General features: G+C 34.8%; 1 protein-coding gene across 2 annotated transcripts; it reads right to left on the reverse strand.

Moving 5' to 3' along the window:
• Positions 1–12: 12 nt before the first annotated feature.
• On the reverse strand, positions 13–5,186 carry LOC143460064 (caspase-6-like). 2 transcript variants are annotated; one of them, XM_076957426.1, is made up of 12 exons: positions 4,778–5,186; positions 4,129–4,205; positions 3,929–4,006; positions 3,206–3,304; positions 2,643–2,755; positions 2,322–2,495; positions 1,830–1,923; positions 1,510–1,650; positions 1,271–1,330; positions 616–702; positions 430–539; positions 13–306 (listed from the first exon to the last, which is right to left on the reverse strand). In XM_076957426.1, the coding sequence occupies exons 1-12, from the start codon at positions 4,780–4,782 to the stop codon at positions 193–195; spliced, it is 1,152 nt and encodes a 383-aa protein (XP_076813541.1). In that variant the 5' UTR covers positions 4,783–5,186; the 3' UTR covers positions 13–192. The 2 variants fall into 2 exon arrangements, with proteins under 2 accessions (XP_076813541.1, XP_076813539.1); XM_076957424.1 differs by having other exon boundaries at positions 2,643–2,758; positions 4,778–5,183.
• Between the last annotated feature and the right edge of the window lie 10,139 nt (positions 5,187–15,325).

A 15,325-nucleotide genomic window follows, 5' to 3' on the forward strand; every position in this document is an offset into this window, starting at 1 on the left:
CTGACACACGTGGCGATAAAATTAATGTATTTGCAAAATTTGATTGTACGTTAGAATATCCACAGCATTGCTTGTGTAAATTTCACAACGTAAACAAAATAAAATATCTTACTTGCATGGTAACACTGATACCTAAAATTCTTTGCCAATAAAACTCGTATTTGCTGTCAAGCCGGTTATCAATGTTTAAGCCTACATAGAAGGATTTTTGGGGAAAAACAAGATTTTCTTGGAAAGAGTGTGTGTGACTTCAGTCATTTGTTCTTGCTGACCACTTCCCCTTTTCCTCATCACGACGCTATTGACCTAAAATTCAGCGGTTCAGTTTATCTTGTTTTGCTATTGTAAGAAATGTTGTTTAAAAATAACTGACAAATTTATAAAGTACAATTAGCCTATTAGAATACTGTTAAAGAACCAATGTTTTGCCTTGGTCAGGATCGAAAGTAGATCGTCATTTTTGGCCTCTTCCATCAAGACTTTGCACAGTGACGTTGTGAACCAAGAACCATTCACTGCATTACGATAAGCCGAGTTACCTACAACAATCATAAAGAAAGTTATTGCACAGTTCCCAATAACAAGTACAAAAGAGTTTGGGCTTGATCAGCAGACCTGAAGCAGTTGCAAAAGCAAGAAGCATATCAGCATTTTCCTTTGCACTTCCCTCGCCCTCAACTTGTGCGTCATTCTTGAGCCAATCTGAAAGAGATCTTTGCTAAAGTGTCTGTTTGCACTGGATGTGATTGCGTCGTTGAACAACTACGCAGTCGCAACACAAAATCGAAACAAACAAAAGAAACAAAATTTTATTAAATAAATAATTACAGATAAAACCCGAAAAGTTACCGAATGAACAATACTTTAGCATTACGTCAATTCCATTACTAGCCACAGTTATGTGACGTCACGCACTGTTAAATGACATCATGCGCCATAAACTCCAAACTCACGTGCCAGAGCTCATAAGCGTATAAGTAGGTGGTGCGTTGTAGTAACTGAGTCTTAAACACAATCATACGGAATATACATAAGCTGCAAGAATTAAGGCAGCCTTGAATCGCATGCGGCAATGGCAAAAGACAAATATGTTTGATTCGGTGCGTTTATTTGCAAATGCGTTGACGTGCGACAATCGCATTTAGCGCGCAGCAGATACCTTATTAACTCATTATAATCGGTAAGTTCCATAGAAATGTTGCTTTAACATTTTGCTGTCTTAAACAACGTAACAAGTAACTGTACAATGTAAACATGAAACCAAACTTACTGGTATTGAACTTGTAAGCCCTATCGCGTTCTTCATCTCTATCAGCTGTGGTAGTTAAACCTTAAATAAATTTGTAAAAAGATGTTGAATGACGAACCTTATTCAACTTTTGCTGAGTTACGTATACCACAGTCTTCTTTAAAAGCTAATATTATTGTTTTGTGAGTAAAATGCAGAAACTGAAATGTCTGTAAAGTATGATGTTGTAAAAAATATATTTGGCTTTTGTTTCGACTAACCGCGGCAAAATTGAAACAAGAAGATTTTTGGTTTCCCGGCTAGTCCAGGGCATTGGCTTGCTGAAAACTTTTGGCACAAATCTTCGATATAAACCTTTTCCCAATCCCCAGAATAAAAGTAATCTCTTTTGTCTTGCTGATCTGTAAAGACGTTGTTAAAATACACTTGAAAGTTAAAATTGCATAAAATTTACAATTTGTTGTTGAGCGTTGCTGCTTTGTAATGGATTAATTGTTAAAATTATATCATGAAATATTGTACAAAGAAGGTTACATTATTAAAATAGATTTATAGAAAAGAAATGACGAACTATACACACTTTGTCCACCGTGAGATCCAATATAAACCAAGCTCATGGGAGCAGCGAAGTTTCTCGAAGAATTTAAAAACTCTTCAATTACTTCTTCGATTTCCTTTAATAATAGTCAACATGATTGTTTTGCAAGAAGAAAACATTATCATAAAATTTGCAACAACTTTATTTTATTTAGTCGACATATTATGTGACCTTTCCATATACGTGGTAACGCCTTACTGTGCTTGCCAGGTTTGTAATACGTCATGTAAACTATGCTACAGTTTGAAAAACGTAAATGATTATGTTTATTGTGATGTGACGTAAAGTTGCAATAGTAGCGCCCATAGTAGATATGAGCATTTCAGAAATGAAGGTACACAAAGGTGAAGCAGTCGCTGAAACACAATAAGCGTAGGTTATGCTGTTCGTGGGAACAATATTGCTGCGTGGTAAAACCTGAACAGACAGAGCGTTTTTACTGTCTCGTGCACTGTACACTAGCATGGCACTTACCTCTTTTTCAAGACTTTGACGAATTTCTACTTTAAAACCAAGTCCTATTAGAAGTATTTTCAAGTTTTCTGAATCTTTTTCTGCTCCATGTCTCACATTATCTGGGCGATTTTCAAACTTCACATTGTTAATTATCAGCGCCCTGCTTTGACCAGGATTGTTGACCGGGTACACCTGCAGTATCATACCGAATATTGCAAAAGGATATAAATTCTCACATAAGAACAGTATAACCATAAAATGACGTTTGGCTTGGTTAAGTAGGATTCGAGATTTGGTATAAATACTTTAATGGCAAACCAAGGAACGAAATAAACTTACATCCGGATCGCTTTGATATTTCTTGTAAAAACGAGTTGTACAGCTCTGAACATGAATATCCTCCGTTGACAAAGTTGTTCTATCCTTAAAACATTTTTCTGCTGACGCTTGCTCTGCTGAAATCCACACATTTCATAAAGCAAGCTACCGGCATTTACAGGCATTGAAAATTAAAACTAAACGTTGCAGCATTTTTAAATGATTTGACGTCATGATTCGAAATCCGACGTCCAAGATATGTTAACTTTACCTTGTTTTCGGGCCATTTACTTTGTCCAGTAGGTATTAAAATAAGACAACATGACAAACAACGTCATAAAAACACTAAAGAAATAATAATGCAAGTTTAATGATTACACCTTTTTGTGCTTTGTGCTTTTTGTGCACTTTTTGTACAAAAAAAAGCATCTTGAAAATATCTAGTTTTCTTATTTTTAATTTGTGTAGATTATTAAGTATGACGTCAAAAAGTGGGAACGGTAAAAATACAGCTGCATTGGTAGAAGCTTGTCGTAGTTTGCATTTTATGGTGTAAGAAGATGAAATGTAGATCAGGAACACACCATTATTTGTTACTGAAACACCACCGGTTACTTGTCCTTCTTGATAATAACTGCCCGAGGCCTGATTGATAGTTCTTTGCGTCTCGGCGAAAACATTTTCTATATTGTTAAAAAAATGTAAGGTTAAATGATATTAACGTTTAATGGAAAATATACAGACGTATGATATTGTGCAGTTTATATTAATTACATTAACGTATTAACTCGTCTACAGTGCAAATCTTACCTTGGAAAGTATACTCTGAGGTAGCCTAGATGATTTGTAACTATAGAATTGGTGACATTTTTTTCATACAAATATCGATAATAACCTAAAGGTTTGTTTGCAGTTTTGTAATATTCTCGCTAATCACAGTCATAACCTGTTTTATTGTCACAATTATCACCAAGATTTAAGGTTCCTTGAACATTGGTAATTTTGGCATTTGATTGATTTATTTTTTTCTTGTTATGTGAGTAATTACAAACTAAAAATAAATAATTTTCAATGTTTACAGTCGTGAACAAATTAAAATCAAAATTAGATAAAGATAGATAAAATAAAAATTTACCGGAAACAAAATAGGTTTATGTAAAGTCACGTGGAAAGTGAGTCAACAAAAAATGGGACTTATTTTTAAACAACAACGTTATCAATACCACATGGTCAAAGTACGTTTACAATAACAGGAAAGTTTTATTTCAGTTGTTGCAAAAACTTTTATCTACTATTTTTGTCATCACCTGAGTTTCCTCTTATCACGTCACGCATATTCATGGTGCCTTCGTTGTCCAATCGAATTCCGCTTTCGTTCTGTTCAGCTATAAACAGCAACGATCAACAAGTTAAAAATTTTTTATTATTCAGCAAGCAATTATTGACAATTTTGATCACTACTTAATAGTAGAATTTATGATAAAACATATCATAAAACAACACTTACTATAATTGACCCCTTGCGAACCTACAACTCTGGCGTTGTTTATTGTGCTGCCTTGAAAATTTACGTTCGGATTTTGGCTGTGAAAAAAAATATATACAAATATTCTATTTGATACATGATTAAGTGATTTCATTGGTAGACTGTGACGCGTTATGGTAGCAACATTTATGTTACTGAAAGGTTTCAGCTTATCTAAACAAATATTTAAAGCTCAATTTGTTTATCCTTGTCCTGGTGCTGATTACAAGATTTTGATATAGCAAAGCAATGATCAATATTTACAAACTCTATTTACAGTTTTACCGAACCGATTGAGTTCCATTCATTGAAACAAATTAGCATGTAAACCAAAACTAACCTTAAGTTTCATATACAGCATTACGTATGGCTTATAGTAATGTCGATGTTTTAACAGAACACAAATGGCTACACTCTAATTTTTCAATGCCTTTTGTACTATTTGTTATTTCAAATATCTTCCATATTTTTACTTCCGCGTTGAAACTTTTGCCTAGAATTTATCATCTGCAATTGCTTTACAACGCTTGTTTCAATATTGCAAAATGTCTTCGTCATAAAACATACAGAGTCAACTAATGGTGGTACGAAATCAGTCATTATATTATATTAGCTAATACTTTAAAGTTACCTCATCTTCGAAAATGTTTTTACCGGAGCTTGCTAATAAAACGTTTTAATCTTAAATTGCAGATGTTTCTTCTTTAAACAGGAAAATGCAACGGTATTCCATTAAAAGCAATCTGTAGCCTAAGATCCTCTGTAAGTTGTCTTTATACAAAACTGTTCTACTGTATAAAAAGGAAGTGGTTGGTTTCGTAAAGTAAAGCAAAAAATAATAATTGTGTATTAACGAAAAGTGCAAGCTACAGACAATTAGCCTGGTGACTTTCTGCTGTAAAGACTGGCAAGACAACTAAAAAGACAAAAAACGACAAAAACAAATCTAAAACTAAAAATAAAACTACAAAGTATGACGAATTATACTTAACTTACTGAAACAAGCAATTTAATTAAACACCATAATTTTTGCCATATAGTCCTGTCCTAAATAAGTAAACAATACTCTAAGAAACCATCAATATATGGATAATTGTGCAGGGGGCAAGAGAAGTTCACAAAACAACTTTACAGCTCATGGACTTTTACCAACACCGCGGTGAGCATCATTGTAACTTTCACAATGACAAGCTCAGTAAACGCGGCTCAAGCGTTTTCTTTAGGCCAATAAAAATAATGATGCTATATCATACTCAAGCCATTGCCCAAACTTGTAGTTACATTTAAGTATTGCGTAACAACTTGTTCGAAAATGTAAACAATTATTTTGAAGCATTTATACAAAATTATTAAGTTTTTGATATAAAAAGTTTTTGATAAACACTTAACTAAAAGAACCTATAGAAGCATACTTAACTAATGGATATTGAATGTATAACAGCTAGTACAAGAAAGTGTATTTCTATTAGATCTCGCAAAAATCGTGTAATTGAAGACATATTAAAGATCCAACTCAAAATTACCTGCACAAGTTGTTCAGTTAAATTTAGCTTAGACTGCCTTGAATGATGCCATGTAAGCTCTTGTAATAGTTCTCATAACACAAGTAACTTCAAAACATTTTCTAAATTATTTCCTGTTGTTAAAACCAGATAAATGACAACTTTTTTAGGTTGATCACTGGCTTACAAAACTGATTATCTGAGTGACAAAGTGATAACGAAGGTGACTACAACACAGACTAAACGGAACAGCGTTTGGATAAAAAAGTTTATACCACACAGTCATTTGCTCTGTGCATACAAAGCTCACTACGCAGCCTCTCATAAAACCATGAGAAATCGCGAACTTATTGTTTGTTTTCTCTCGCTCTATTTAATCTTGCATAAATGTTAACAGACATTTGTGTCAAGTTAAAATCTTCCAATATAATTTTAAAAATATATAGAGCAAAAATAGCCAAGTTTGGGATGATTTGCGTTGTAATATTTCAGTATTTATTTGCATTGCTCATTCGGACAAACCGTTGAGGCAGACTTTAAATGCACGTCACGTTTCCGAACTTGTGTAGACTTGGTAATCTTTGAAGTGCTCAGCTAACAGTGCTCTTTGCAGGAATCCAATAAAAATTTAAAAGTTTCGGGAGCAAACATTCGCTTTGAGCAAGAATCATGTTTAAAACATCTCTAACAACTCCACCACTCACTCTCACAAGTCCATAATAATTGAAAAAAATACGCTGGATGGATTGGGGTGATTAAAACCGTCAAATCCAGCCCAGGCACATCTGCACTGGGTTCTCAAAGAGCAAACAGAAAAGCATCGTGGTCTACAAACCAAACCACAAATCCAAGGTTACCTTTAGAGACAATGCAATAAGGATCGGTATATAACAATCTCATTACCATATTTTTGGGCATTCTGAAGCCATATATGAAAACATGTAATGTCTACGTGACACTATGCTGAGTATTATTGCAAATAGCCTGATCAAACTTTATCTCGGTACAGGAATCATCATCTCCAATTAAATTGGAAGCTGTGGGTACGGTAAGTATTTTTCAACTACAGTACTGTTATAGGCCTTGAATATAAACACAACTCTTAATTAATGCTCCTTAAGTTCGATAAAGTCAGTTTTAAAACAGTGAATGCCTATGTAGAAAATATTACGATGAATGCAAAAATAAATAGAGTTGTTCTAATGTTGAACTATTTCAATTTGCAACCTGTGGTTTTGGTGCAATGCCAGTTGCATTATAATTAGTGGGCGTTGCTGCAACATTGTACCGAGGTAATTTATTATCATCACCGAAGCACTTCCAAGGCGTCTCTGGGAAGGTTTCAGTCGAACGCCCTCGTTTATCCATCATAAATTTGATGATAAAGGGTGCAAATTTTCTTGAGAGTTCGTTTTATTTATTGTTACTTCTGTTTAATGGCATTAAAGGAAAAAAATAACTGGTTTAAAAGCATTGTATGATGACGCCAATCTTGAGTCATGTCCTATGAGAGGGTGGCAATGTGTGTGCAGTAATTAGACACGAGGTTAACATCATCAGCACCAAATGCACCTCATTGGGATTTAAAGTAAGTTTGCAGTTGAAGGTGGAATTAAAGTTCGTGAAAAAGCTCGATCAACATTACGCAACTTGTTATAAATGTTTTTTTGCATGTTCTGAAATGTTTCATGCTGGCAATTAGCAGTAATTGTTGGCAAAATTAACGTGACCCCGTGAAGGATATGAAGATGTATTTTTGAAAACAATCCTCGTCGTCCTTTGAGCCAAATTGTCTGCTGGTCACCCACATTTGATGTCGGGGCAGGAACCGGAAAACTAGGCAGCGGGGAAAATATTTACGGAATTTAGTAATTTGCAACTTTCTTTCGCTCCGCATTCCATTAATAATTAATCTGCCCAACATCTGCTCAGATGTTTCTAAGATTGGGCGCGTTCTAACGGCAACAGTGCGGAAAAGACGAATGATTATCTTTGATTTTAGTCGGCCAAGTCGTTTTTGCTGCTGCAAAATGTTGAATGTAGCAGATGTGCCACAAAAGTGTGGTTTTAGTATTTCTGTCTGTGTGATTTGGTACAATATTATTTATTCACGCTTCAGATGCTTCATGTAAATGATTATCATTTGTTTATCTTACACGTTTACACAAGAATATTTGTAGTATACCAGTGGGGTGCCTTTGGAGTATATTTTATACCTAACTTATGTTTTTCCCACCTACAGCCTATAGGTTAAATTTCTATTTAAATCTTATTTGCTTTTGTGTAATGATCTGGTCCAATGATTCTCTCTGCACTGGTGCGATGTTGACACGATAATTATATGGCTGCCACTATTTCACCGGAATAATCTCGCGTTCAAAACTATTTTTCACAATTCCTTGTTAACCTAACTCAAATGTTATAACATAGTTACCTAAACCTAACCAAAATTTGACTTCTACTCTAAATCTAACTCCATTAAAACTTGAAATAGTTAAAATAAAATTTTCGCATACGCATTCTCCTAACCTAACCGCGTATCTTTGACAAAGGCTACGGTGAAATAGTCTCCTCGTAATTATATGTGCCTTGTTCAAGTTTTTCCTCCTGAAGCAAGAAACGCTCCACGCTCCATCCAAGGACTCGCTTAATTTAATCTTCGATTGGATGTTGCTCGAGTCATTCTACAATGGTCGATAGAACAAGCTGGCTGTGATTTTAAATGCTGTGGTCTCGCAATGTATTCGTGAAGTGTTTTAATTTGTTCAAGATGGCCGATTAAATTGATTTCCAACCTGGCTTGTGGGTGACTTTATGTTGAAGAAACAGTTTACGGTTTTATGACTGATCGTTAGAGTGGTAGACCTTCTCCATGACAAATCCTGGTAACTGGTAACTCGTAAATATCAGAAAAACTGAGTGTTCACAGTTAACAAATACAGCATCAGATCACCAGAAAAACTACCAAGTTGAGTTGGCAGCTTCAATAAAGGCGTGTTTACTCATACTCTATATTCCTTCTACCTTGCTATGCTAGGTATCGGTAAGTTATGGCGAGGTCTGATCGGTTGTTACAATCCGAGAAGAATATTTTCAGTAGATCTGACCCCAGTTAATATCCTCGCTCATATTTTAAATAATAGATAAGCTCATGTGTTCTTTATTGAAAGCTAAAACCTCAGACCTCACGACTATTAATAGTAAAACAACAGAATCGTAGACTGAATAACAAACCAGCATGCAACGATTAAAACACGAAGCTTTTGCACAAAACGCAAACTAGTTTGAGAGCGCCAGCCAGCGACAAACTAATAATATTTCAATTGCCGCTACAAAGCAACTTGCTGCCAAAGTCTACAACGCCAGCTTAAAACAAGTAATATATTACATCATGTACAATAACGCAATATACAGCAGTAAATATGTTAATATAACGTTGATATCTCATAATACACAAAGTACGAAAACTACATGATATTTTTCACAAGAAACTCAATATATTCTTGCACTACAAAGTTGATTCGATTTCGATTTCGAGCTTTAATTACGTCTGCACGTGTTCTGACATTTATTTGAGCAATGTATAGTAAATAACATGTGCATGTGGCCAATGTCCATTTACATAGCCCAGCCGATCTTAGTTTTACCATAAAATAGCTTTTTCCTTTGATATCCGCCCACTTTTTGTGAAGTTTAATTATTGCCGATCTATTTTCATCGTTGCATTTTGGAGGAATGAGGGGCTGTGGTGTTACAAAAAGCACCGGGACGTATTTTCTGTTGAGTTTGACTCAAAAATGTTCGAGGTCAACGCCATGTTTTCTTCACTTGTTTTCAAAATCACTTTTCGGTGTTTGACTTTTAACTTTCAAGAGGAAGAGCAAGAAAGTAGTGACGCCGCATGGGAGGCTTTAACGTGCGTATATAGAACATCAAACCTCGAAGTTACTGAATATTAGAAAACGCAGTGTTTTAATATAGCCAAGTGGGATCTCTAATTTTAATATTGGAGGCACTAAATTTTATAACAAAGACATCATATAACTGATTTTTTGTCAAAGTAATGCTCATTATATCAGAACATCAAACATGAGAATGATGAGCGACCTTTGATATCACAGCTTTGCTTCAGCTTTCTTTGGGCACCAGTTAACTTCTTTACATTAACGTCCGTTTTGCTGTTTTCCAATCAGTTGATCAGAGCCATCAGCCAGTTCAGCAAATGAAAAACGTCTTGTGTCTGAGATGACAACAATCGGAGATACCGTATACCAGGAAACGCAGTGTTTAACGGTCGCATACTTGCGTGTTATCTTGACGTAATTTTTCGCCATTGAATATATGGAACGAAAAATGTATGTTGCTATGGTGCTAATTATTTATTAGTTAAAAGGAAATTTTTACGCTCAAAGATAACTAATGAGCAGGTTTAAAACATGAAAGTGTTAAACTGTAGAGTGGTGCTGTAGAACGATGGAATGTTAATACTGCCACCTAACCCAGAAAACATTCACGTTAAGAATAATTGAAGAAAAACAAACCGAAGCAAAAAAGTAACAAAATTAGACTAAGAGTAGAAGTCGAAATGTACACAGGATTACCAATAACATATACAGGATACACGGCATAGCATAACGCAGTCAAAACTGAATACCTTATAACTGATTTTCACTATCAATGTTGTTGGGTATATCAATGTTGTTGGGTATATAATACTCCACAAAATTAATATTTTATTAATTATAAATCGTGTTTTAAAAAACTTTTTACATGTTAATTTTACTAGTATTTGATCGCTTTAATTAGTGCGTACGTTTAAAAGTTTTATTTTCATTTAAGTTTTAAATATATCCAGTTTTACATCAATTGAAAGTTTGCTATGAGTTTTAGTATTAACTTACAAACATTATCGTTAGCTAGTTTGTGTTCAACTGTGGAGAATTGAATAGGTTTATACATAATTAATAGAAGTTGTTTGAACGATCAAGAACTTCAATCAGCTTGAATTTTAACAAGTTAAATTTAAATCGGATTGCTAACATTAAGTAAATTAGTAAGTAACTGTTTTATTGTTTGAACGTAACAGTTTTGAATTACAGTATCTTTACTTAAAGTTTATATCAATGAGAGAATTATTTTAATGGAGTGAGTTTAATTAATTTAACTCCTTAAACAAGTCGTCATGCACATGAACGGTACCGGCCGATATAAAGCAAACTCATGGTAAGCAAGCAAACGGCGACGCCATAATAATTAATTAACTCCGCGCTGGTACAAGCCGATGTGGTGTGAAGTGTTTCTGGCTTATCTTTTTAGCAAAAGATTAACTATAACTTATAACAATAAATCGTGTCTGCACAATTTCCAAATTTGGCTTCCCGTACTCGATAATGGTTGGACAAACAACAATGTCGGCAATAATTCGGTGCTAGGTCATACAGAGGACAATGGTCGCGTGACCCGATTTTTCAACTTTGTTTTCTGCTGATCTAAATATTGTTTGGTCGATAAAATGAGTTTTTGAGAATTAAAATATATCTATAAGCGTTCGACGATCAGAACTTGATGTCTCATATCATGTAAAGGCAACATCTTGTTTCCTGCGAAGAGAATTTTTATTTCTTTAATTGTTCATTACGGTAAAACTTTGCCTTTTATCGTAACAAAGTTCTCGTCTCAAGACAACCAAACATTGAAACTCACGCATAACTATACACTTGCCTTTATATATTATATAACTATACACTTGCTTCTCTAACTTAGGTATTCAATTCTATTATGCTTTCTATTATGAATTCAATTCTATTCTATTATGTCCATCACTGGTGAATTACGGCAAAATTGGCCAAATGTTTTTGTATTTGGTGATATATTTTCATGGTTTTTATAAATTCATGTCTTGATAAATTAGGAAACTTTGTAAGAAACTCACGATGTAAAATCCGAATTGTGTGACAAAACTTACAAAACTAAAGAACAAGTGATTACTGTAAAGCTACACCTTAAAAGTGTCTTGTAAAAACTGAGCCTTAATTCGAAATACCAAAGTATTCGGAAAGTGAAGTATTGTGACGTCATAATGCGTGTCTTTAATTTTTGACGGGTTTTAATTTGAATGATTCTGTGGTTGAGCTTGTTGCCCTGGTTTGACAACTGCACATACATGAATAACAAAATTATAGACAAGCATAATTTATTGCGATCGTCACACTGACTACTAGGTGGCGGTAAAACGCTGCGTTCATTTTCGGAAAAACTTTTTTATATTTGTGTTTTTCGTTTATCACAATTCGTCTTATTATATGCCCTGACAAAAGCTGATGTGTTGTGAAGTGTTTGTGTCAACTTTTCTTATCTTGTAAAATTTTAACCACTTCATTCGTATCGTATCATATCGTTTACTTTACGTCGTTAGCCAAGGGAAGTGAAAAGTATGATGTTTGATTAAAATGATTATATTTCGTTGCCTGTGTCAGTGAGTTAAACCGACACAGCGCTGGTACAAACGGATGTGGTGTGAAGTGTTTGTGGCGATTTATCTTTTTAGAAAACGATTAACTTTAAACCAATAAATCGTGTCCGCACATTTTCCATATTTGGCTTCCCGTACAAGATAAAAGTTGTACAATAACTCCGTGTTAGGTCAAACAGCGGTCAACGGTCGCGTGATGGGAGTTTTCAAACTTATTTTCCCCTCACCTGCAAAACTTAAACGATGATATTATGTAAAGATTGTTTGAGTAAAAGAATGTTCGTTTTGAGATTTAAATTGAATGCAACATCGGTCGACTATCAGAGTTTGATGTCTCATATCATGTAAAGGCCACGTCTTGCGAAGAGAATTTTTGTTTCTTTTATCGTTCTTTAAAGTAAAACTTTTCGCTTTTATCGCAACAAAGCTCTCGCTTGTTAACATCAAAACATTGAAACTCACGCGTAACTATACACATGTATCTCTAACTTAAGTGTTCAACTCTATTAAAATTATGCTTGCCATCCGTCACTGGTGTATTGCACTTGGCAAAGCTGTTCTTTGCTTGGTGATATTTTCACGGTTTCAAGCAAACTCTTGTTTTGAAGAATTAGGAAACTTTGTAAGAAACTTATGATATAAAATCTCTTGTTCTGTAACAAAACTGAAAACTAAGTCTTTATGGTTAAATTTGAACCTCAACTTTTTTGTAAAAATGAGCCTTAATTTCAATAAATCAACGTATTTGAAAAGAGAATAACTTATTTGTTAGGTCATTATGAGTGCCATTAATCCTGGTTCGGATTTTGATTTGATTGATTTTGCGGTTGATTGGTTGAGTTTTTTGCCTTAACTGAATACCACACCTATACATGAATGACAAAGTTATGGATAGACATAACATATTGCGTTCGCCATACTGACAGCTAAGTGGCGGTAGAACGCTACTGTGTATTTGCGCTATTCATTTGCCACAATGCATCTGCTTGTCACGTTCTATTTCAACAACGCTTTATTATGTATTTACGCTATTTATTTGTCACAATGCAACTTTTATGCAACTCTGCTCCTTTAAACATGAGGATATTGCTCTAAATTTTCCAAATTATTGGAATGAATTTTTGTTTATTTACGAAATATGGGTTAATATAGAATAGATGGAGAAAGATTTTTTTTCATTATTGCAAACAGTTATATTGTTTTTGTACTTTTGATTACACATGTTTTGCATCGTAGGTATGTCTAGTGAACTTGTGCTTCCGTTGTAGCTGAGATTTAAGTTTTTTATTCGTTTCATGTTGCCTGCACTGTTGTCGTCACGCGTTTTGGCTTATGGGGCCGCTAATATTTGTTTTCCTCTTATATACTTCGGCACATCTCGGGCTAGAGATAAGAAGATAACTTGATATACAGAAAGCATTCTAGATGTGGCTTGCGAGGCGACAGTCGTAATTTTGACTGTCGAAGCTCATCAGCGAACCCCTTTATTCAAGATCTTGGCAAGTGGAAATGTGTTATCACCTTGTTTCTGGTTTTTGCGTTTAGTTTAATGAGCTGAGTCATTTGATTTATGAGACTAGCCGACCTATCTGGTACACTATGCGATTCAGTGATTACGATTTATTTTTGTTTAGCTTTCTATCCAGAGCTTACACAGTTGCAACAGTGAAACCGAATTATTTTCTTTGATTGGTCGTATTTCTGGAAGTAGTGTGACGTAACGTTGCTGTTCTACGTCCAGAAGCGCAGTACACATTCACAATTAGTTACAATAGTAGGCTACAACATTTACAACAGTTTGACAACAATCTCTGTCCTGGGTTCTGCGTTCTACGTTGTGAGAGTTTGACTAGTAAGTAGGCGGTAAACAGTAATGCAAAATCCAGTGAAATAAGCAATCGATCTAATGGTAGCGGCAATGCGCTCATGCCAGTCAGCACGCAATCGGTCCCTTTTGAATCGAGATTATTGTTCATTAGCATTTTGTCATAAGTTGCATTTTGAATATGTTATAATTGAATTTGTTGTTTTTGTTTCAAGATTGCAAATCGCCTTCAGAGGCTTGAACTTATCAAGGAAGGTGTGTAGTGTTAAAGTAACTTCATAATAACTGCCAGTCTATGTTGTTTATCTCAATTTTGTTGTCTTCACTTATCTTGGGATTTCTATGGCCTTTGTTGTTGGCAAACAGGTCCCCGCCATTTTCGTATTCAAATGCTAGAATGCGATTATGTCGACATGCATTGCAAAAACGCAGTTTTAATCCTTACTTTTGAACTGAAAATTTAAAGTGAGGGGCAAATCTAAAAACAACTTGATTTTATATGAAACAATTACTCACTTCATATTCTGGTAACATAGTTTTGAAAAATAATTCTTGGTTAGGTAATTGTAGGCAAAAGAAAATTGCAAAATTAGCCTAATCATGACGTGGGCTAGATGATGGCTCTTGTGATGTCATGTAGGTCAGACAACAGTAGCAAATTCATAAATTTAGTAATACAGGTAGCCTACCTACTGTATATCACGTATGTATCTGTTACAGCTGTATAAATTGCTCTAATTGCCAATAGCTTGATAGGTAACAGCCTATAGCTCAACAACGGCAAACAGTACGGTGTACCGGTTTGATGGGTAGCGTATTCGATCAAAAGGATAACGTAACTAAATAGACACAAATGGTTGGGCTACCGGATTTGTTATGTTTAAAACAATCGCGATTTATTCAATTACAATTCTCCGCATTGCTAATTTCTTCACTTGACGCCTACACAGGAAAAAAAAGTGACTGAATGCGTTCCAAAAAAATGGTTATGAATATCCCGGTATTTAGCCACTACCAGCTGGATAAATACAGTCCTTCTTGCGGCTAAATACTAGTCTGAAACGACTAAATCCTTTCCAATCGTGTTTGGTTATGAATATCCCCATATTCAGCCGCGAGCGTCCTAGTTAATGTAAACCTGGCTAAATACTCGCCCATATAGAACCTAGACCAGCCTGGGATTCCCTGGCTTAATCCATGCCAATTGAAATGTCGCACTTGAACATCACGTGACCAAAATGCATAATTACCAGTCTGACAAAATTTTAATTATGTATCCTTCCAAAAAAGTCAAAGAAAAGAAAAAGCGATTACTTTCAAAATTCACAATCGGCTTGATGCCGTCTACCACAAGCTACGAGAACGAAACTAAGGAAAATG

Source organism: Clavelina lepadiformis, chromosome 5 (assembly GCF_947623445.1).
Source record: "Clavelina lepadiformis chromosome 5, kaClaLepa1.1, whole genome shotgun sequence".
NCBI classification, from domain to species: Eukaryota; Metazoa; Chordata; class Ascidiacea; order Aplousobranchia; family Clavelinidae; genus Clavelina; species Clavelina lepadiformis.